The sequence below is a fragment of the Canis lupus genome, chromosome 32 (assembly GCF_003254725.2).
Source record: "Canis lupus dingo isolate Sandy chromosome 32, ASM325472v2, whole genome shotgun sequence".
NCBI classification, from domain to species: domain Eukaryota; kingdom Metazoa; phylum Chordata; class Mammalia; order Carnivora; family Canidae; genus Canis; species Canis lupus.
The window spans coordinates 29,193,474-29,215,984 of NC_064274.1; the positions used below are offsets into that span (position 1 = coordinate 29,193,474).

Genomic DNA, 22,511 nt, shown 5'->3' on the forward strand with positions numbered 1-22,511 from the left:
AGAGATCACAGAAAGCATGAAAGACTATACTAGCCAGCCCAAGATCTCAATCATAGGATCATTGTGTGGTGTGTGGGGTGGGGGCAGAGTGATAATACAGTGGGAAGGCTGGCAGGGGTGAGTAAGGGAGTCTGACTAACCCCATCCCACAGCCCTCGTATGACATTCATTTGGCCAGCTTCCTTTTATCTTTAGTTTCAGCTCAAAGTCATCCTTGATTCCCAAGACCGAGAATTCTTCCCAGATGCACATTCATAGCACATACTTTTCATCAAAGTACTTACTCTATTTATTAATAATTGTGTCTTTACTTGGCTATCTCCTGTTCTAATCTGTAAGCTCATTATTGAAACCCCTTACTATATCCAGGTATCTCTGTTAGATATCAGTCTGTATCATGGAGTGGAGGCTCAAATATGACTTAGTGAAGAACTAGTTAAAATGAATAGCAATTGGATTATAAAACAAAGAGGTGGGTATAGGTTTTAACCCTACATATACCCTTCATGGCTAGGTGCTTCTTCTTACCTCTTCAGGACAAAGGATGGGTATCCCTTTGGAATTCTGTAAATCCCTTGGGCTTTAAAGAAGAGTAAAGTCCTAGAAGCTTTTGAGGTGTGCTTAGCACTGGGGCCAATTTTGGTTCTGGAGACTTAGTCAAGTGAGAAGAAGAGCAAGGAACTTAGATCCTAATAGATTCTACACAGAGGAAAAAGAAATCTGCAGATTTTCTTCTTGGTTGTCTAGGCCAGCTCACCAAGATATTGGAGATTAGGGATCCAGGCTCACTTGCTTACCAGGAAAAAAATTAACTGGAGCATATTTGTTTTTCATCTCTTAGGGACCAGAATGTGATAGAAAAATAGAAAGTTAGAAAATCCCAAACATTACATTAATGTTTTACATGAAATCTGTTTGAAATTAGGCTCTATATTCTAAATATATCTTCTATTGGTAAGGCCTTCAGCAACATTTTACTTTATATTCCTTTTTATAGTAGAAAAATAACTTTCTATGTGCTAGCTTTCTGTTTTTAAGTATCTTGAAAGAGAAGGGTACAGAAGCTAGCGTGAGTGTGTGTGTGTGTGTGTGTGTGTGTGTGTGACAGACTAAGCAAATAAACTGCCTTAAAAGGCATCAACAAAAGATGGATTTCAAAACTACTTGAATCTCCTACAGAACTCCAATGATGAAAATCATATTTCAACACACATAGCTCAGTTCTGAAAAGCTAGAGACACTGGCTATGTGTTAATTGCTCAAATGTGGTTAACGAACTAAGTTTGACTTTGGATGGATAAAGCTAACACCACTGATAAATTTGAGATATAATCAAGTAATTCCAGGTTTCTGCTCTTCATAGTCGGTATGTATTCATTAGATAATATTTAAATGGCAGAATGTCTGAATAAATAGAATAGGATGTGCTATAAAAAATGACTCAAAAATGATTCCTCAAATTGTCATCGGCAATAACATCATGCTAAAGCTTCTCCTGTTCTTTTTATTATAAATGAATTGAAGGGAAAAATCTTTTTTAGTGTTAGAGTAAATTTTCCTTCAATCCTCTATACAAATATTTTCCTTTTTTCATACACTACAGTTAGTGTATATATGAATATATGTCAATATATAAATATATAACACATATTATATAACTATTATTTATATAAAATATCTATAATAATTATAATTTCTATAAAACTTGTTTTTCCCTCTTTCAATATTCTGTGTTTCTCAGTATCCTCCCTCTAAATTGAATGCTATTCTTATTTCTATCCCTTCTTTCCTAATTTTCCTTTTTTTCTGATCCCTCTTCCTTTATCCCGGACCTCAATGTCTATTCTTAGCTCTCTGGAGCTGATCTATTCTTAGATCAGCAATATTGCTGATCTCTTCTCCAGCAGTTTTTAAGAATGATTTTTCAAAGATACAGATATTTAAGTTGGGATTCCCTATACCGTACAAGGTAAATGGAAACAAGCAAAATGAAGAATAACCTTTGGCCCTTGTAGTCCTTGAGGTCCAGGTGGTCCAGGGGGACCCTAAATCAAGAAAAGACAATTTTTAAAAAAGTGGTAAGTATCTGTATTACAATTTATGCTTTAAATAATAAGTATGCTATATATTTCTCTTATTTCTGTCATAGTCAAACATCCTCCAAAATTAATTTGCAACAAGGACAAATTTACATGTTATACAATTATAAAAGTGACCTACTTATATGCAAAAATATCAATACATTTAGGTAATATAACACTGAAGACGCTTTTGAGTTGATTTTATAAGATAATGCAAAACTGCTGCTGTGTCCCACATTCATCTCCTTGGGATGAGTTAGCTTACTAATATTACCTATATTTCTAGACACCCAGACTCCCCCCACCCCCAGAAAGGATTTGATTTCCCAACCACTAAAGAACAAAGCTATTATTATAAGGCCAAAGACTTTAAGAAAAGTAACAACAACTTTTTTTTGTTTGTTTTTGGTCTTTTCTACTAAGCAAACAAATGATTTAATAATATAAGGAAGCATAAAACTAAGTATCAGACAAAAACAAGTGCTACATTAGTACCATTATTACCGGCATGCATCAACACCAAATAAAAGTCACAAACCACAGAAATCATGCAATAGGAGTTACCGTGACAGTTAAGGTGGTAATCCTCTGTTGGGAAAATGTATTGACAAAGACAGAGTTACCTATTTTGTGTGCTAAAGTACAATAATACATTTCTGAAATAATTCATTTTTTAGATATGTTTTAGCAAGCCTGATGTCTTAAAAGGGACTGACGAGATAGTGAGAACATATTATCCTATCTTTAAATGAATACAGTATAGTTGTAAAGATTTGGTGGGGCGACAGGCATCAGAACGCCATTCATCACCTGATGAAAGGTTGTTTTTTAAACTAGTTTTAGATTCTCCTTTTAAAAACTATGCATAAAGAAAACAGAAAATGTCAAGATTTTAATTCACTTGGTTAAAGAAATCTATGTAGTAAAATGGTGTATCGTAGAGGTTTGTTGGCAGGACTGTGAACCAAGAAACTGCTATTCACAAGAGTTCCATTCCAGAGCACTTCAATTAAAGAAAACAGAAATATCCAATTGTATGTATAAGTTATATTTTCTTCTTTTTAGTCTATAGCTTATTTTTTGCATTATAATTAGCTTTTTTTGGGTGCCATGGATAAAGATAGGAGTTGACATGGAATTCATCCAGTTTCTTAGTGTAAAGTACCAGAGCACTGTAACAAAGTATATTGTCAAAGTATGAATCTCCACAACATCTGGTCCTTAATCCATTAATCATTTCTGCATTAGTGTTTTCTATAAGTTTAAGTCCTATACTAAAAGTTCTTTTTGTGTGCGTGTGTGAGGGAGAAAGCATGTGCATGTGGGACCAGGCGAGGGGGTGGGGAGGGAAATGTGTGGGAGGGCAGGATGGAAGGTAGGGGGTTAGGAGGGACAGAAGGAGAAGGAGAGAGAGAATCTCAAGCAGGCTCCACACCTAGCATGGAGCCCCTGGTGGGGCTCAATCTCACCACCGTGAGATCATGACTTGAGCTGAAATTAAGAGTTAGTCATTCAACTAACTAAGCCACCCAGGGACCACTTGTGCTAAAAGTTCTGTAGGACCCATAACCACCAGATATTATCATAGAGGGAGCACATTTTCCATCAGCAACTCTGCTCACAGAGAAACGTTATCCAGTTAATGTAAACTTGTGAATACTAGTTCAACACCATCCCTTTGTTTGCCACTCCTCCATTCCAATTTCTGGTTGAGGTTGCTGCTATTGTTTATTATTGTTATTGTAGAAAAATAATCTTAATATTATGATTTTATTTCAAACACTTGGGTCTCTAGTGACATAGTCATATATCCTTAGAAAGTAATATGGTTATGAATGTCTACAAATTATTGATGTTTATATTCTAGGATAAAATCCATCATGGTTATTATAGCTTCACAGAAAACACAGTAGAAAAAAAGCGCACCACCAGAGCTTCTAAGACAAAGGGCAAAGTGGCCATAAACTGGGGGCAAGTTTTAAGAAAAATATCACAGCCCAGATTTTTATACTATCATATCTGTGTAACATAAGGTACCACTTAGTTTATTCTTAAGGGATTCACCTAGAGCAGGAGTCAGATTTATGGTTATGAGAAAGCTACTTCTTTACTCCTATAAGTAGGTGAGTCATTTTTAAAAAGGCTATTAGAGTATTATATAGTAGAAGTAATTTCTTCATCACTGCCTTCCAATTATATATTATATTTTTAACTACAAAGCAGAATCCTCAAACCTTAGAGGGAAGGGACTTCACAATTTGAACTCTATGAGGTTTTCCAAATGTACCATATTTGAGTTCTTTTTCCACCTGGACACAAAATTGTCTTTTTAAAAAATGTAAGGATAACAACATGTTTTATAATGAGTTGCATAATAAAGGTGTATTATTAATGGTAACTGAACTACCTAACAGATGGAGTTTATGTCATCTTGTCAATAAGTATATTTTGTGAGACCTAACAGTTACATAGGTGAGTTTTATCCAGCTAATAATAAGAGAACAAATGGCAAACTAAGCTTAACTTCTCAACAACATAGTTTTTACCACCATCCTGAAGCACCCGTGTGCAGGCACACAGAGACATCCTAAAGATGTTGGCTTACTCTGGATTTCTTCTATCTGGTTTTTCTAAGTTGAACCTATGTGGACTCAGTTGCATTCTCTCTTGAACTCCACGAATGATCGGAAAACCAGAATTTTTGGTAGTGATGAAGAAAGACATGTTCTCTAGTGAGGCACAATGTGAAATGGGAGGCATGAATTGGAGCAACTGCAAACAGGCTGAAGCCTTACAGGTTGTGATTTAATCTCTGAGATGCTTATGTAATCTTTTTAGAATTAAAGGTTATTTTTTTTTCATTTCTCAAAATTATGGAAACTGAAAATCACCCATATTTACACTAGACAATGGGTTTAAGTTAGATGGTATTGAATGTTTTTAAAAACTTGAGTTAGGAAGTAGGTTTTTACTCCTAATTTTGGAAACTTAAAAATAAAAATAAATGGCTTATGGCAGATGTTTATGCAGATAACAATTTTCAATAAAGGCAAATTCCAACAGAGGTAAAATTTTATATTTCTAATGTGATAGTTTTATAATTATAATGTACACCCGTTTACCTAATTATTCTAGATCTTTTAGGCAGATTTTTTTGTAGAGGAGGCGATAATAAAATGAAATCCTTCAGGTGCCTGGGTGGCTCAGTTGGCTGAGCGACTGACTCTATTTCAGCTTAGGTCATGATCTCAGGGTCATGAGATCAAGCCCTGAGTCAGGGCTCCATGATCTGTGGGGAGACTGCTTGAGATTCTCTCCCTCCCTCTCCCTCTTCCCTTCCTTCTGCTTGTGCTCTCTCTCTCTCTGAAATAAATAAATAAAATCTTTTTAAAAAATGAAATTGACAAAATGGTGAATATCTATCACTGGTTAAGAATAGAAGAAAAAATGTCTACTACCTCTTCTCAGGCTAATGGCTTAATCAATTTTATTAGGGGCCTTTGTTCCAGTACTCTATTAGGAAAACAAATAATAATTTTAAAAACTATAAGCTATTTACGAGCATAACACATGGTTGCCCTAATATCCCTATTACAATAATAAATCTTTAGGTTGAGATATAAACATGAATTAGTTGACTATGACGGATATTGACTGGTTTCCTATCATATAGAATTTAAGGTGGAAGAAGAAACTGAGCACATATATTGTTTCATGTCAAGACCTAGGTGTCAATTTTTTAAAAGGAACAGTGTGTTTACACATATTAGCAAAGAGTGTTCAGGAGCTCCTAAAAAGTGACCCAAAGCATAATATTATATTTTATGGACTCTTAGAAAAAAATCTATTCCCAAATATCTTTACAAAGAAGATCATGAAATATAGATATACCAAGTGACTTCCCCAAAATGACTCAGCTAGTTAATAGTAGAGGGGAGATCAAAACAGATTTTTGGTTTTAAGCTCAGAGTAGCTTGCTTCATGCCTGGCTCTATTCATACAAAGGATACTTTAGAAGACACAATTTTTTTCCAGAAATGGCCATGGCCTATAATACTGGAGCATTTCTTGGAAGCTAAGAGAATGTACACCTTTTAAAGTGGTAGTAAGAGTTATGGTGTCACTGAAAGAAGTTGAAGGGAAATCTACAACATGGCTAATAAATTAAAAATATTTCCTTATATTTTATAAGTAAAAGCTTTGAAAACATAGTAGGCACACCAAAACTACTTATTCTCTTTCTCTCTTTCCTTCTGCATGCAGTTATCAGTTTGTATGGGAAAAGGAACAATTTAGAAATCTGGTTCTAGAGCTTAACAATAGCCCGGGGACTACTGCTTATGTCTAATCCACTTGCATGGAGGAGCACTATTTCAAGCTCTTGACCAAACATACTGACCAAGCAACATATCTCCAAGTGGTAAGCATGCTTCTCCTTGTATTTACCGGAAGAAAAAGAATGAAATGAAAAGAAAAATAGGCTGAGCGGACCCTGGGTGGCTCAGTCAGTTGAGCTTCTGATTCTTGATTTTGGTTGAGGTCTTCATTTCAGGGTGGTGAGACTGAGCCCGGAGTTGAGTCAGGGCTCTGCGCTCAGCATGGAGCCTGAGTCTTGTCCCTATCCCTCTGTTCCCTGCCTCCTGCCCCGCCCCATGCTCTCTCTTTCTCTGAAGTAAATAAATAAAATCTTTTTTTTATAATAAATTTATTTTTTAAAAAGATTTTATTTATTTATTCATGAGAAAGAGAGAGAGAGAGAGAGAGGGAGAGAGGCAGAGACACAGGCAGAGGGAGAAGCAGGCTCCATGCAGGGAGCCTGACGTGGGACTCGATCCTGGGACTCCAGGATCACACCCTGGGCTGAAGGCGGCACTAAACCGCTGAGCCATCCAGGGATTCCCCATAAATTTATTTTTTATTGGTGTTCAATTTGCCAACATACAGAATAACACCCAGTGCTCATCCCGTCAAGTGCCCGCCTCAGTGCCCGTCACCCATTCACCCCCACCCCCACCCTCCTCCCCTTCCACCACCCCTAGTTCGTTTCCCAGAGTTAGGAGGGTATTATGCTGAGTGAAATGAGTCAATCGGAGAAGGACAAACATTATATGTTCTCATTCATTTGGGAAATATAAATATAAATATAAATAAAATCTTTAAAAAAAACAGGCTGAGCTGAAGGCAGATTCTGCAAAAATGACTCAATAAATGCTTTACTAGTTAAAAATGGCAGTTGTAGAAAAGAAATAAAGAGGATATAGAAATGTAGATCTACCATAATTACATACTAGGAATAAAATCATAAAGATGGGGGAAATAATTTAATCAAGTACAAAATGGCAAATATTTAAAACTAGTTTGGCTTCAAGCAAAGAAATTGATTGTACATGTATGCTAAGTGTACTCACTCATCAATCAGTCACCATTTGTTCAATATTTACATGCCCAGACTTTTGCCAGGTATATTGGAGGATATAAAATAAGCATGAGACATACTTCTGTCACCAAGAAACTTACAATCTGGTAAAAGGCAGGACTCAAATAAATTATGTGATTTGATAACAATTAATTAAGTTACTGGGCCCTGACTGCTAAGGTTTGAATGCATCAAAAGGAAGAATCATCTAGTCGCAGCAGTATATTGTTGGATGGGATTGGATGGGTGAGAGAAAAGGAAGAAGTATGGGATAAATCAGGCAAAAAGAGGGTGGTTTTTATGGATATGTTAAATATGACCACTCTTGGGGAAAATTTGTGCTGTGAGGAAATAGAAAATTCTATATAGGAAAGGCAGGATTATAGAGCTTTGAAAGACAGATGAAAGTCAGCTTGATAGAGTAGGTAAAGGGGTCATTGAGGTTTCTGAGCAGATTAGAGCTATCAAAAAAGTGACAGTTTAAGAAAATTAGTCTTAGAGTGATATGTAGAATGGGTAAGAAAGGGAAGGGAGGCACTAGGGACAAAAGAATTGGTCAAGGGCCTGTTGCAGTGGTAGTTCTGAAGCAAACAGGATGTGAACCGAGCTGGGAATGCAGAGAATGAGATCACCTTAGGAGACATTTTGAAAAAGGAAAGAGCAGCATATGGTGAGATGTAATGGATGAGGGGCTAAGAACAGTTTAAAATTACTCTAAAGTTTCTATCTCAAGAAAGTCAAAGACTTACAGTCTGGACTAACAGACAATGATTCATTAAAAAATGGAATCATTTGATTGCTGGAAAAAGTGACCAGTGTAATTGCGTGTGTTGGTAGGAGTTGATAAGGCAATGGTGCATCCCTAGTGGAAATATTCTTTGACAGCCAGAAGTACCTGCAGCTCAGACTTGGAGGTGAAATACTTGGAAGTCACACACAGGAAAACACAGAAGGAATGACTGAACCAAGAAAAGATCAGAGACTTGAGGTTATCAAAAATTACAGGATGACAGAGAAACTGGAAATACTAACACAGAACAAAGAGGACAACTAGAAGAAATGAGAGTATAGGATTATAAAAATCAGAAAGAAAACGTTTCAAAAGGAAGATGGTTTAGTATAAATGTCACAGAAAATCAAGAATAAGGAGTATAATGGGTTGACCTAGAGGTCATTATTGGCCTTTATAAGAGCAGTTTCAACAGATATAGCCTAGAATGAGGAGTCCAAGCATGAAAAGGATGAATAGGAAGCAAAGGTGATGGAGACAAGCCACATGGTCTATGGATTTTTACTCTACAGGTATTTCTCTATGGTAAGACATTATATTATGAATGGTAACAGTAATGAGAAATATCTATTGAGGACTATTGAGGACTGAGTGTGCCTGTATGTGACAGGCACTGTTCTAAGTGTATAATATGTATTTAGCCATTTATTTCTCATAATAACCCTTCAGACAGGTAGTATTACTATCCTCATTTTACAGATGAGGACACTGTAGCACAGAGAAGTTAAATAAGTTCCCTAGGTCATGCACTTAGTAAGCCAAGAGATTTGCATCCAGGCAGCTCTGAATCTAGAGCCACAGGGCTCTTGATTGCTTTGCTAGGCTTGCTTTTGAAGAAAGAAGACAAAGACTGGCAAAATGAGCACAAGTTTTAAACTAGAGAACATTAAGGCATATCTGATGGCAGAAGGTGAAGAAAAGAAAGATCAAAAAATGCTAAGAAATAAAGAGGATATACTGGGGCATGGAGAAGGGGATGGCTTGGTAGCTCAGGAAGGTGTGCTTTGAGCAGTGGAGCCCCCTGGGATCCTGGGGACAGAGCATGGAAGCTGATATGTACACATATCACATGGGTGCTTATCAGTGTCTATGTCAGGGGAGGGGGCAGTTACTTGCCTGCAAGGCTTCGTGGAGGTTGCCATTGTAGTCTATGATCTCGGTGGCTCCCTGATCTCCCTTTTGACCAGGTGGACCCTGTGAAGAAAATGAACCAGGGGAAAATCATGGAAGTTAAGCTAGGCTGTATAAGGGACTATGGCAAAAAACAGAAATAGCAACATGCAGCTCTCTCTGACCATCAATTCCTTTATATAGCCCAACTGCACCTCAGAATAACCATGTTCAAATTTTGTCCCTATTGCTAAGAAGAAAATGCTTTTAACTTCCTATTGATGGCAGATTAAACGTATGAAATCTGATTTTTTTAAGAAAAGAGAGATGATTCGATTTCTGTAACTGTTTTCTAAAAATTATAAAATGTAGGCTAATCTGATTTGACTTGAACATTTTGTTGACTTTAACAATGTTTATTTAAGCATGTCTACATATCCCTTTTTATTCTTCTACATCTCATAGATTGTTTCCTTATTCTTTAAGAAGATAGAACACTATTCTGTACGAAATGCTTGGCTTTCTCAATTGGAACATAATTCCATTAAAATTAAACCAAATAGGGAATGAATATGTCTACCCTACTCATTAGCTCTGTTACTAAATTTCCATTAGTCATGTGCTAATTCTTTGCCTGTCTTTAAAAAAGGCTTTGAAAATATGAGCTATTGCTTTCTTTATAATTGGGTTAATTGAAAAATGGAAAATTCTATTAGCTGTATGATTATGGGCTTGCTATTGGTCAGTTAGCAGAGGGAAAGTACATAGAGTTCTTTAGACTTTCTTCTTGTGGAGCTGATTTTATGTGTTAGAATCTACACACTCATTGCTCCTGGTGACTAAAATAAAAAATAAGAATAAAAGGGGAGCCGCAGAAAAAATCAGTAGTCTATCTCAGTGCTATTATTGGGTATTAGTCTAGGTGCCTTGCGAAAAGCCACATGGACACATGAGTCAAATCTGGGCTTATAGGGGCCAAAAGCTTAGATGAGAAATGTACTCACCCTTGGTCCCAGGGCTCCAGAGTCCCCTTTCTCTCCACGATCACCCTTCCCCCCATGAAAATACAAAAACTGAATTAGTAGCAGAGCCAACAGTCCAGAAATATCTCAAACCTAAGGATACATTTAATACTATGCAGCAGAACCTTTGATGAACTTCTAAGGTGGAAATAACAACTAGAAAAACGACAACCACTGACATAGCAAATGCTTCTTTAAGATACACCATAAATTCCCTTTTCAGATGACAGAGTATCTTGGAATAACAATATATATGGTAACTCTCTTACTAGGGATCTTTAAAAGCAAAGCAAGTGGTTTCTATGATACCCAAAGTAAGCTTTTACACCTCTCAGAGTGAGCCGTGTTAATATTTTTTAAATGAAGAGATTTGGGACAAAAGAAAAAAGAGCCAATCAATTGGGTTCTCTGTTTTCTGAGAAAAAAACAAAAGAGGTGTGTAGATAATCTGGACAGGGAAGGAATGGAGAGCTCAGTCTAGGGAGTTTTAGAAGGGGAAGGTCACCACCAGTGAGGCCTCTCTATGATGATGATGAAGATCTAAGGAAAATTCTAAACATATAGGCCTTTTAATACTCAGAAGGTGCTGAAGTGGACAGCAGCTGGCTAGGCCAAGTTGGCAGGGCTGAAGGTCAGGGGTAGGGCAAAACCAACTGTGTTTTTCCAATGCAGTGAGAAAAATCTCTAAAGTTCCATTCATGGTGTTATTACCCAAACTGGTGAGAAATCAGGAATAATCTAAGCATCAAACCACACAGCCATCACTCTGAGAATACTCAAAATTCTCAGAAGTCTAAAGAGAAACCCTAGAAGAGATTTGAACCTGTGTATATTTGAAAGTTCTTTAAGACAGCTTTAAATTTGTAGTGTTCTTTTCCTAGGTGGAATTCAAATCATTTTAATATGTCTTTCAACATATTTCATAAAATGGATAGGGAGAGTGAGAGAAAGCAGGAAAAGGGATTTTAATTTTTTTTCACCCGCATTATACTAATAACATTGACCACAATAACTAAATTCTCTACGAGTAGAGAATTAATAATTTTTGCTGTTTTCCTCATTTTTTTACCCATTGTTTCATGTTATTAGTTGACAGCATCTTAAATAACATGATTCTGCTAACAGTATATGGATTATGGCAACTATTATGGACAGTATGGTAAAGGAAAGAATTTCAGTTGGTGGTGAAATTTTAATGCCATGGAAGGAATCAACTAACTTAAAAGCTAAGTATAATTTGAACATTTATCACAAAGATCGCCAGAAAATAAGTAAGATAAACCCTACATAATGTAAATTTTAAAAAGTCTTTTTTTTCCCCAAAGACACTATTCTTATGAAATGGGAAATACAATTTCTCTTAAAGAATAGTCTGAAGCACAAGAACACACAAAAACGAACAATATAAAACAAGTCAATTGTTTTGAGATATTATCACAGGGATGAAAATATTGCAGATCCTAATGTGTGAGAGTTTAAAATGTGATTATCTGTGGAAGAGGCAAAGGCAAGCTCTTGAAGGCCTCAAGTTACATTCAAATGGTTATTTGGTTACTGACCTTTGACCCCTTTGGCCCTCTAGTTCCTGATTCACCTTGTTTTCCCTATTATAGCAGAATATGAAGCAGGAAAAGAGAATGACAAGAGGAGATAAGAACAGAAAAAAGAAATTAGCAGTGACTCAGAATACTGAAGAAAAATGGAAACACTTTATTTTAATTGCCTCAATATATGGCTCTATGTAATGTTGGCTATTATAACACAAAGCATAAATAGTTATCCTCATGTCATTGGTTCATCCCTGGTCTCTCCACCACCCTCATTCCATTATAATTCTGAAGACTGCCCACCCATCAGTGGATGGGAAGAGTTCTGTGAATAATCCTCATTAGTCTCAACAGTGTTGCCATAAATCTCTTTTTCATCAAAGAGTGAATCATTTCCTGTGTCTCTAGGATGGCTTATTAGAATAAAGTGTTACCATATTAGTTTGCAGGAAGTTTAGAGGAATAAAGATTGAACAGTGAAATAAATTCTTAGCTCTTCAGGGTGGTACACACCTTCAAATTACATAGAAGCTAACACAGCATGCATCAACATTTTTCTCAGTAAGCTTTAATACACATTGAGCGATAACATGTTAATACGACAGTCCCTCTTTACATCTGGATGTGTTATTAAATTTGTTAACTGAACAGAACAAATTGGAAAAGTTGAATTGTAAAACTCCTTTTGAAAAGGAAAAACAGTGTGCATTTCAATAAATTGTGATATTTTGCTGTTTTAATTCCCATTGAAGAACTGTATTCTAGTTTAATGTTCTAAAGTAAGTTGGACAAATTTCCAAACCAAAGAAAGCTATTGTCAAATACAAGAATAACTGACCTTTGGTCCAGGGGCTCCAGGCTCTCCTCGTTCACCTCTTCCAGGAGGTCCTGCCTCTCCACGTTCACCCTGTCACAGAATACAAAATAAATAAATGGCAATTCCTCTCCCCCCTCCAGGCTTGTCCCTGTAGGTTAATAAGTGAATTGAATAAAATCAAGGAAAGCACAGAGTTACCATTTATTTACCATGTATCCTGCATTGTATTAATCTTAACATGGATTATCTCATTTAATGATCAAAACAATTATTCAATGTTTGTATTATACCTATTTTGTACACATGAAAATGGTTTGGTAATGCCTGTCTGATAACTATGTTGGTAAATAGAAGACTTTCAAAGGGAATTGATAAGAGCCATTATTATATCTTAAGACAGATGTTGACACAGTTTTCATTCTGTAGCCACTTTTTAAAGATCTGCCAGGAGGAAGCATGGCAAAGCAGTTAAGTACCAGGTTTTGCAATCTGACATCCTGGGCTTTAATCCTGGCTCTGCTTTTTTTTTTTTAAACCAGTTCTGTGTTTTGGGACAAATTAGTTAAGTTCTGAAAACCTCGATTTTCTCTGTAATGTGAAGAAAATTATAGTACTGATCTCATAACTTATAAAGGCAAAGTGCTGAGAATAGTGCAAGATATATATATTTGTTATAGCTTTTAACTATATTCATCGCTCTATGAGGTATGAACATGATCACTGATGATCTAGTTAGAGAAGATCCACATAAACAAAATAGTTAAGAATTAAGGTGTAATATAAGGCTAATACGTGGGAGAAAAGAAAATCCCATAGGGTTTTGAATGGTCCAGATTGGCTCTGTGCAGGTAAGACTTGAGTCATGTCCTAAAGGATGGGTAGGGTATTTTTTATAATTATTGTTTCTTATGACTGTGCTGTTGATGAATCCAGCAGCTGCCTAAAACACTTCACATGCATTATCTTACTTAACCCTTGGGATAAATGAGAAAGTTGCTAGTTCCCAGAGTCTACAGATGAGGAGACTGAAGCTCAGAAAGGTTAAGTAACTTGTCCAAAATTACAAAGCTTTGAAGTGGCAAGCTATGATGTAAAACTAATTGTGCTCAATTTTCAACATTTGCATAAATGTTTTTGTAAATCTTTTGCACATATCTGGTCATTTTCTTAGGGTAAATTCCTAGTTGGGGAATTGCTGTGTCCAAAAGTACAAACATTTGAAAAGCTTGCCAAATCACTATCCAGGAAGACTGTGTCATTTTCCATTCCCGAACATGGAGTAGAAAATGTTGGCTGCTTGCTTGATGGGTAGACTTGCAATAACCAAACAGGTTTGGAATTGAGTGGTGATGCCATATTTATGGGTGAGAAAGGCACCCTCCTCACTGAAGAAATTGATTCATTGTGGAAAGGAAAATAAAGTAGCATTGGATCTGTCCTGGGTGATACTGGGCTCTAAATTCTAAGATCTTTATCTGTATCATGCCCACTCTGGAAAGCCTTGGGATAGTGCAGGGGAGGATGGATAGATTAGGGCAAGGATTAAAGAAGGCCCAGCAGGTTCTTCAACATGAGCTGAAAAGAATGTGAAAATGGAAAGCCTGGAAGAAAGGCAAGGGACTTGTCTGTATGGAAGAGACGGAAAAGATGTTACAGAAGGGATTTTCCAGGCATTAGAGATGGAAGGGCCTCTGTTGGTGTATGGAATTCTAATTTTTATATATTTTTATTTATTTATTCATGAGACACAGAGAGAGAGAGAGAGAGAGAGAGAGAGGCAGAAACACAGGCAGAGGGAGAAGCTGGCTCCATGCAAGGAGCCCGACGTGGGACTCGATCCCGGGTCTCTAGGATCACACCCCAGGCTGCAGGCGGTGCTAAACCACTATGCCACCGGGGCCGCCCGGAATTCTAATTTTTAAAGATGTACCATATTTGGTCTTTCTTTTAATATTTTACAGAAGAATTCTAAAATAGTTAATTATACGCTTATTTTAAAGAAAAGCAAAAACCTGAGAAAATCCTTTATCTATAGCATACTCTAGGAGCAGAACCTATATATCTTTACCTAGAATCACTTTTTGTCACAATGCCCCTAATAAGCTTCTTATCACTGTATGGAATTATGTATTGTATGAAAATTATGTGTTACATGAATTACATGTTATGTGAAAATTATGTGTATACTTCTTTCTCTCCTTCTACCTTAGTCTCCCACATACTGGAATGTAAGCTTCAGGAGAGTAGACAATTTTTGTTGCATTTACTCCTCATTCTCAAATACTAGAAAAATGTCTGGCAAAAAAAAATGTGCTGAATTAATGAATAAACATTGTATTCAAAGCATTCAGAATTATTTGTAATAAAACCCCCGTTCTTTAGACTGATATAGGTCTCTCCCAGACACTGATACAGATGTTGAGGATACGGCAGTACATAAAAACAGATTTTTAGATATCATTATACATCTTCCTTCCTTATAATCTCTCTTTACTGTGTTGGGGGTATGCAGGGTTAGTTTATTTTTTAAATCCAAATTTAGTGGTACAAATACAGACTTGCCTACACAACTGGAAAAAGGCCACTGTTCAACTGAGAGAGAATTTTAAATAAACTACTTTTCCATTATGATACTAAATTCATGTTAGAAAGGCAATTCAGCTGAAAATTGCTAGTATTGTTAATATAATTGTTAAAATACCATTAGTAAAACAAATATCCTACCCACATTCCTTCTTGTGGACATATAAAACAAGTACAGTACATTCTTTACTTTTACTGGGAATTCAGAACAGTATTTGTTCAAATCAGGCTGGGTTCTTCATGAACAGAAATCAATGTTGATTTTTTGGGTTTACATCTGGATTTTTTTGAAACTCTACAGTAGTTTATTTTTATTCTTTAAAAAGATGTATTTATTAATTTGAGAGAGAGAGAGAGAGAGAGACAGAGACAGACAGAGATAGCAACAGAGAGCATGTGTGGGGAGGAGAGGAAGAAGTAGGCTCTTCACTGAGCAGGGAACCCAACATGGGGGCTCGATCCCAGGATCATCATGACCTGAGCCGAAGGCAGATGCTTAACCGACTGAGCCACCTAGGTACTCCAACTCCAGAGTAGTTTAAAGATTTTATTTTTAAGTAATCTCTATACCCAACGTGGGGCTCAAATTCACAACTCTGAGATCAAGAGTCTCATGCTCTACTGACTGAGCCAGCCAGGTGCCCTGAAACTGCAGAGTAGTTGAAAATCAGTGAACTAAAGAAATGATATACAGGAATGAAATCCATTCCCTACTACCTGTGTTTTTTCTACTTCCTCCTTTTTAGAAAATGAAATGCTACAAACATTTAAAGATCTAATTCATGCCTGGTTCTCTCTGGTATTGACTAAGTTTTCTATTTGTGCTGATCTATGAGGCTGGCTTCTTTCTTTACAGGGCTCTAAGGCTACAAGTCTGAATAAATACAAGGTTCTCATATGAACACGGAATCCTCATTATTCTCTAGCTTTCTCTCTCTCTTTTTTCCAGGAAAGCATATTTCTTGTGTGTATCAGTTCAGGCATTCCTCACATTTTGTTAATAAGCCTGACAGCTCATTATGTGAAAAAGAAATTGCTTGAGAAAACAGCAATTTTTGCATAAATTCTACTGAGTTTCAGTCCCCCTTAGGCCACACATAGTTTCCATTTACTAGGATTAGAGTTATTTTCTCTTGATCAGTGGAAATGAGGAGCCCTCTGTCAAAACAGACCATGAACATATTTCCTAGCTCTTAGAAATCATCCTGGCTTACTTCTGGTGAATACAATACATATTGAGGCAAAGACTTCTACAGTTTAAAAATAAAAGAATGTAGTTTGATCTAATTTTGCTCCTTTGATTCATGAGTCTGTCATGAGTAAAGTTCCATCTTCAGAGCTATACCTTTTTATGTCTTACTGAGTAGATAAAAAGAGAACTATGGGTTCGACTACATCCATAAAAACATAATTTTTTATACGGAGGCATATAGATTTCGTTTTGGGGCCCTCTCCAGGATTGCCAAGTGGAAGATCATGAAATGGTTTTCATTATATGATCTTTCTGCAGACATTATTCAGGATAGATCCTTTTGAGATGAGGCACGTAGGAATCTATATGACATCAGTACTTGCCTTTGAAATCTAGGGAGTGAGGGGGGAATAGTAATAATGTTTGATTTACAGTATGTCCTAAAATTGGCAATAAGGTGCAGAAGTTAATGAGTTCTATCTCTCCTCATCAGAATGCCCCCATTTTTTTCATACAGTCAGGAGGCAAACAGCATCATATCTTTTTAAGGATAATTTGGGGGAAATGAGCAACTAATATATTTCATTATCCTGTTATCCTACCTGAGGTCTTCTGAAATTAACTTCCTATTACTCTATTTAGTATGGTATTCCCATTAGAAGTGTTAGTAATATGTACATAGGAAACCCAAAAGAATCCACCCCAAGATTGCTAGAATTCATACAGCAATTCAGCAGTGTGGCAGGATACAAAAATCAACGCCCAGAAATTAGTGGCATTTCTATACACTAACAATGAGACTGAAGAAAGAGAAATTAAGGAATCAATCCCACTTAACAATTGCACCCAAAAGCATAAGATACCTAGGAATAAACCTAACCAAAGAGGTAAAGGATCTATACCCTAAAACTACAGAACGCTTCTGAAAGAAATTGAGGAGGACACAAAGAGAAGGAAAAATATTCCATGCTCATGGATTGGAAGAATTAATATCGCGAAAATGTCTATGCTACCCAGGGCAATTTACACATTTAATGCAATCCCCATGAAAATATCATGGACTTTCTTCAGAGAGTTGGAACAAATGATCTTAACACTTGTGTGGAATCCAGAAAAGACTCCAAATATTCCCCAGAGGAATATTGAAAAAGAAAAAAATAGCTAGGGGCATCACAATGCTGGATTTCAAGTTGTACTACAAAGCTCTGATCATTAAAACAGTGTGGTACTGGCACAAAAATGGACACATTGATCAATGGAACAGAATATAGAACCCAGAAATGGGCCTTCAACTCTATGGTCAACTAATATTCGACAAAGCAGGAAAGACTATCCACTGGAGAAAGGACAGCCTCTTCAATAAATGGTGCTGGGAAAATTGGACAGCCACGTGCAGAAGAATGAAACTAGACCATTCTCTTACACCATCCACAAAGGTGAACTCAAAATGGTTGGAAGATATAAATGCGAAATAAGAATCCATTATAATCCTAGAGGAGAACACAGGCAACACCCTTTTTGAACTTGGCCACAGCAACTTCTTGCAAGATACATCCACGAAGGCAAGAGAAACAAAAGCAAAAATGAACTATTGGGACTTCATCAAGATAAAAAGCTGCTGCACAGCAAAAGAAACAGTAAGCAAAACTAAAAGACAACCTACAAAATGGGAGAAGATATTTGCAAATGACCTATCAGATAAAGGGCTAGGATCAAAAATCTATAAAGAACTTCTTAAACTCAACAGCAAAGAAACAAACAATCCCATCATGAAATGGGCAAAAGACATGAACAGAAATTTCACCAAAGAAGACATAGACATGGCCAGCAAGCACATGAGAAAATGCTCTGCATCACTTACCATCAGGGAAATACAAATCAAAACCACAATAAGATACCACCTTACACCAGTGAGACTGGTGAAAATTAACAAGACAGGAAACAACAAATGTTGGAGAGGATGTGCAGGAAGGGGAACCCTCTTGCGTGGTTGGTGGGAATGTGAACTGGTGCAGCCACTCTGGAAAACTGTGTGGAGGTTCCTCAAAGAGTTAAAAATAGAACTACCCTATGACCAGCAACTGCACTACTGGGGATTTACCCCAAAGATACAGATACAGTGAAAAACTGAGACACCTGCACCCCAAGGTTTATAGCAGCAATGTCCACAATAGCCAAACTGTGGAAGGAGCCTCAGTGTTCATCAAAAGATGAATGGATAAAGAAGCTGTGGTCTATGTATACAATGGAATATTACTCAGCTATTAGAAACGACGAATACCCACCATTTGCTTCAGTGTGGATAGAACTGGAGGGTATTATGCTGAGTGAAGTAAGTCAATCAGAGAAGGACAAACATTATATGGTTTCATTCATTTGGGGGATATAAAAAATAGTGAAAGGAATTAAAGGAGAAAGGAGACAAGATGAGTGGGAAATATCAGTGAGGGTAACAAAACATGAGAGACTCCAAACTCTGGGAAACGAACGAGGGGTAGTGGAAGGGGAGGTGGGCAGGGGGTTGGGGTGACTGGGTGATGGGCACTGAGGGGAGCACTTGACAGGATGAACACTCGGTGTTATGCTATATGTTGGCAAATCTAACTCTAATAAAAAATATACAAAAAAAAGTGTTAGGTAATAGGTATTTTAGTTCTCTATTAGGCAAAAATATCTGGTCACCTAAACAGTAAAGTCATTCCACACTTATTTCAACATAATGTACTAAAAATATATGGCATAATATTTCAGAAATAGGGATGCCTGGGTGGTTCAATGGTTGAGCATCTGCCTTTGGCTCAGGGCATGATACCAGAGTCCTGGGATCAAGTCCTGCATGGGGTTCCCCACAGGCAGCCTGCTTCTCCCTCTGCCTATGTCTCTGCCTCTCTCTCTGTGTATCTCATGAATAAATAAATAAAATATTTCAAAAAATATTTCAGAAATAAAGGAAAGAGAAAATTCAACTTACCTTTGTGCCTGGTAACCCTGGTAAGCCTGGTTCTCCTTGAGGACCAATGAAACCTGGTTCTCCCTTTAAAAAAGATGGCATATGAGATTGTTATTTATTTGGCAGTAAATAAGTATTTAAACTGATTTACTTTTACTGGGATTTTAGTCCTTTGATTGTATGCAGCTTTCTGCTGAAACCTAGCTACTGAGTATAAAATTAATCAGAATTGGTTTTGGTCAGTGAAAATACTCTGAGCAAAGCTTTGGAGAAATTGAGAAAGTGAAAGTGAAAAAGGAGCCAGATAAATGTCTTTACAAATTTCTTTCTCGTCTGTTGTCCACCATTTCTTAATATTTACTACATTAAGATCCATTATGTTAGGGTAAATGTGGTAGGTGGCCTCTAAGATAGGCCTCAATGATCCCACCTCCTGGGTATTCATGCCTTTGTGCAATCCCCTCTGCTAAAGTGTATATTGGACTTACTGACTCATATCTAATGACCAGAATATATTGGCAGAAGTAATGGGATATCACTTCAGAGACTAAGTTATAAAAAGACTGTGGCTTCCATCTTGGGGATGCTTTCTTGTTCTCTCTCTCTTGGATCACTTCTTTTGGGGAAAGCAAGCTGCCATGCTGTGAGCAGTACTATAGAGGAATCCACATGGTGAGGCCCATGGTCTGCCAACAACCATGTGTGTTGGCAGCATGAGAGCAGATGGTCCACCCCAGTAGAGTCTTCAGATCTTCAGATGAACCACAGACCTGGCTGACAGTTTAATTGCATCTTCGTGGAAGACACTGAGCCAGAGGCACCCATTTGAGTTGTACTCAAATTCTTATTCTTCCAAAACTGTGAAATAATTGTTGTTAGTTTTGGGGGTAATATGTATGGTAGGCAGCAATAGATAAACTGATACATAGGTGGGGCTAGGGAAGAGATCAGGAGTGTTCAGCATGAAAGGAAAAGTACTCTCCTTGCTATACTTCCAAAACCTTGTCCCCACTACCTGGAGGAAACCCAGTTATGATATAACAAAATATATATTTGATATTGTTCCTGGTTCCTTGCACAGAGCTCTTAAAACCCTTGGAATTTTCTGATAAAAGAGTAATAGGAGTATCTTTTGTTATTCATTACAAACTCCTTTCAAACATATCTGAGTTTATTCTAATGAGGAGACTTGGTGGGTTCTTAGATAGCTTCAGAACAGGGGGCTATAAAAATCTTTAAACAGTAGGGATTGGAGAGCCTCCAAGTTGGTGAATACATCAATGTGCTTGTAGGATGGTACATCTCAACTCCATGGGGACAGAGGCTCCTGTGCTTAAGACTCTTTTGACTTCACCCTACAGATCTCTTTATTTTCATCTTTTATAATAAACTGTAATAACATGGCATTTCTCTGACTTTTATGATCATTGTATGTATAATTTTTATGGTTATTGTAGCCAGTTATCAAACTTGAATGGGATGAAGTACTCTTGAACTAACAAGCAACTCAGAAGTGCAGGTAACCAGGGGACCTAGTATTTGGGATTGGGGTTGAAAGTGACGGGAGGTTTGTGAGATTGAGCCCTTAAAACCTGTGAAGTCTGACACTAACCCTAAGTAGTTGGTGTCACAATAGGATTGAATTGTAGGACACCCAGTTGATGTTAGAAGATCGGAGAACTGGAGAATTGGTGTTGGTAAAGACATCACGTTTGGTGTCAGAAAACACCTGAGACCAGTGTTCAGATATTCTTCAATATCCATAAAATGTTATTTTCTTTTTAACAGTGTGAGCTCAAATGTTAAGAGTCTAACTTCCTGAAATCTATAGAAAAGTTTTAAAGCAAAAAATGTCATGGCTCTGTTCCCATACTTACTGCTTTCCCCCCCCATATGGATTATTTCTGGAGCAGTCGCTAATATTATTTAATACATTTGATTTTTTCTAATGTAGCAATATTTCAACATTTGTTTTTTGATACTTAGAGTTGAGCAGGAAGATACAGAAAGGATGTTTTATGAGAAATCTTAAAATGTCATCAAATATTTTGAAACATTTGAGTTTTAAAAATAAGCTGCATAAAATCTTGGGTACTGGGTGGAGAACAAAAGGATATCACTACCACAAAATGTAACACATTGATACAGAACTCAAATATATTTATCTCTAGCTCTGATGCTCATGTACTGATTTAAGAAAAAAAAAGGTGGAGGCTAAGTAATGCTTTAGGCTTATTGTTTGTGAATTTTCTGCAACTCTATTCTACCTGTTTCCGTATCCTTATACATAATGGAAGGGAGACTCTAACAAATAATTTTTGGATAATCTCCTAATGATCTAAAATGAAAATCAACAATATTAGGAGAAATCAGTGGTGACCATTCTACTCAAAAAGGAGTTTAACTTGTTATTTTAAACACAAAAATCACAAGAATACATTTATTTACAAATAAGATACTTATCCCAATAAAATTTCATATACAAATACATAAATATCCTCTGTCCACCTCTCAAGAAAAAAGTTATAATAAAATCAATGTGTATCATTAGTAATGAATTACTGTTATGAAATTTTAATGTAAGTTAATAGGTTAAAAATTTATGGGTAGAAAAGATTCTTGCATATCTTCAAGTAGAAATGAAGTGATCTCACTATTTAGCAAAGCAAATAGAACACCATTAAAGCATATTAGTGAAAGAGAAGAAAAAAGTGTAAATGTTGAAAAAAATATTTCTTATTCAGGTTAGTGTTTAGTTTATAAAAAGATGAAGCATGCAGTTTCAAAATTCACAAATAAGTATATAAGTGGCCAGACAAAAGTGATTTGTCTTCCTTTAAAAAATATAGAATATACATTAAATTCTCCCAAGGAAAGTATAGGAAGTTCTTTTAAATTGAATGTTTTAAACAGAGGGAAATTTATTTCAAGATAAAAAATTAGCAATGCATTTGACAGAATGATTTTAGCACTGCTAATATTGGCTAACTTTAAAGACTTTGA

General features: G+C 36.6%; 1 protein-coding gene across 1 annotated transcript in view; it reads right to left on the minus strand.

Annotated features, from left to right (window-relative positions):
- Positions 1-22,511, minus strand: part of COL25A1 (collagen type XXV alpha 1 chain) — a 445,201-nt gene that overhangs the window by 38,420 nt on the left and 384,270 nt on the right. The window contains exons 19-24 of the mRNA XM_035709664.2: positions 19,530-19,592; positions 12,805-12,873; positions 10,402-10,446; positions 9,404-9,481; positions 2,646-2,669; positions 2,001-2,045 (exon numbers count right to left, since the gene is read on the minus strand). Coding sequence (XP_035565557.1) covers positions 2,001-2,045; positions 2,646-2,669; positions 9,404-9,481; positions 10,402-10,446; positions 12,805-12,873; positions 19,530-19,592 — 324 coding nt within the window. The remainder of the gene's footprint in view (positions 1-2,000; positions 2,046-2,645; positions 2,670-9,403; positions 9,482-10,401; positions 10,447-12,804; positions 12,874-19,529; positions 19,593-22,511) is intronic.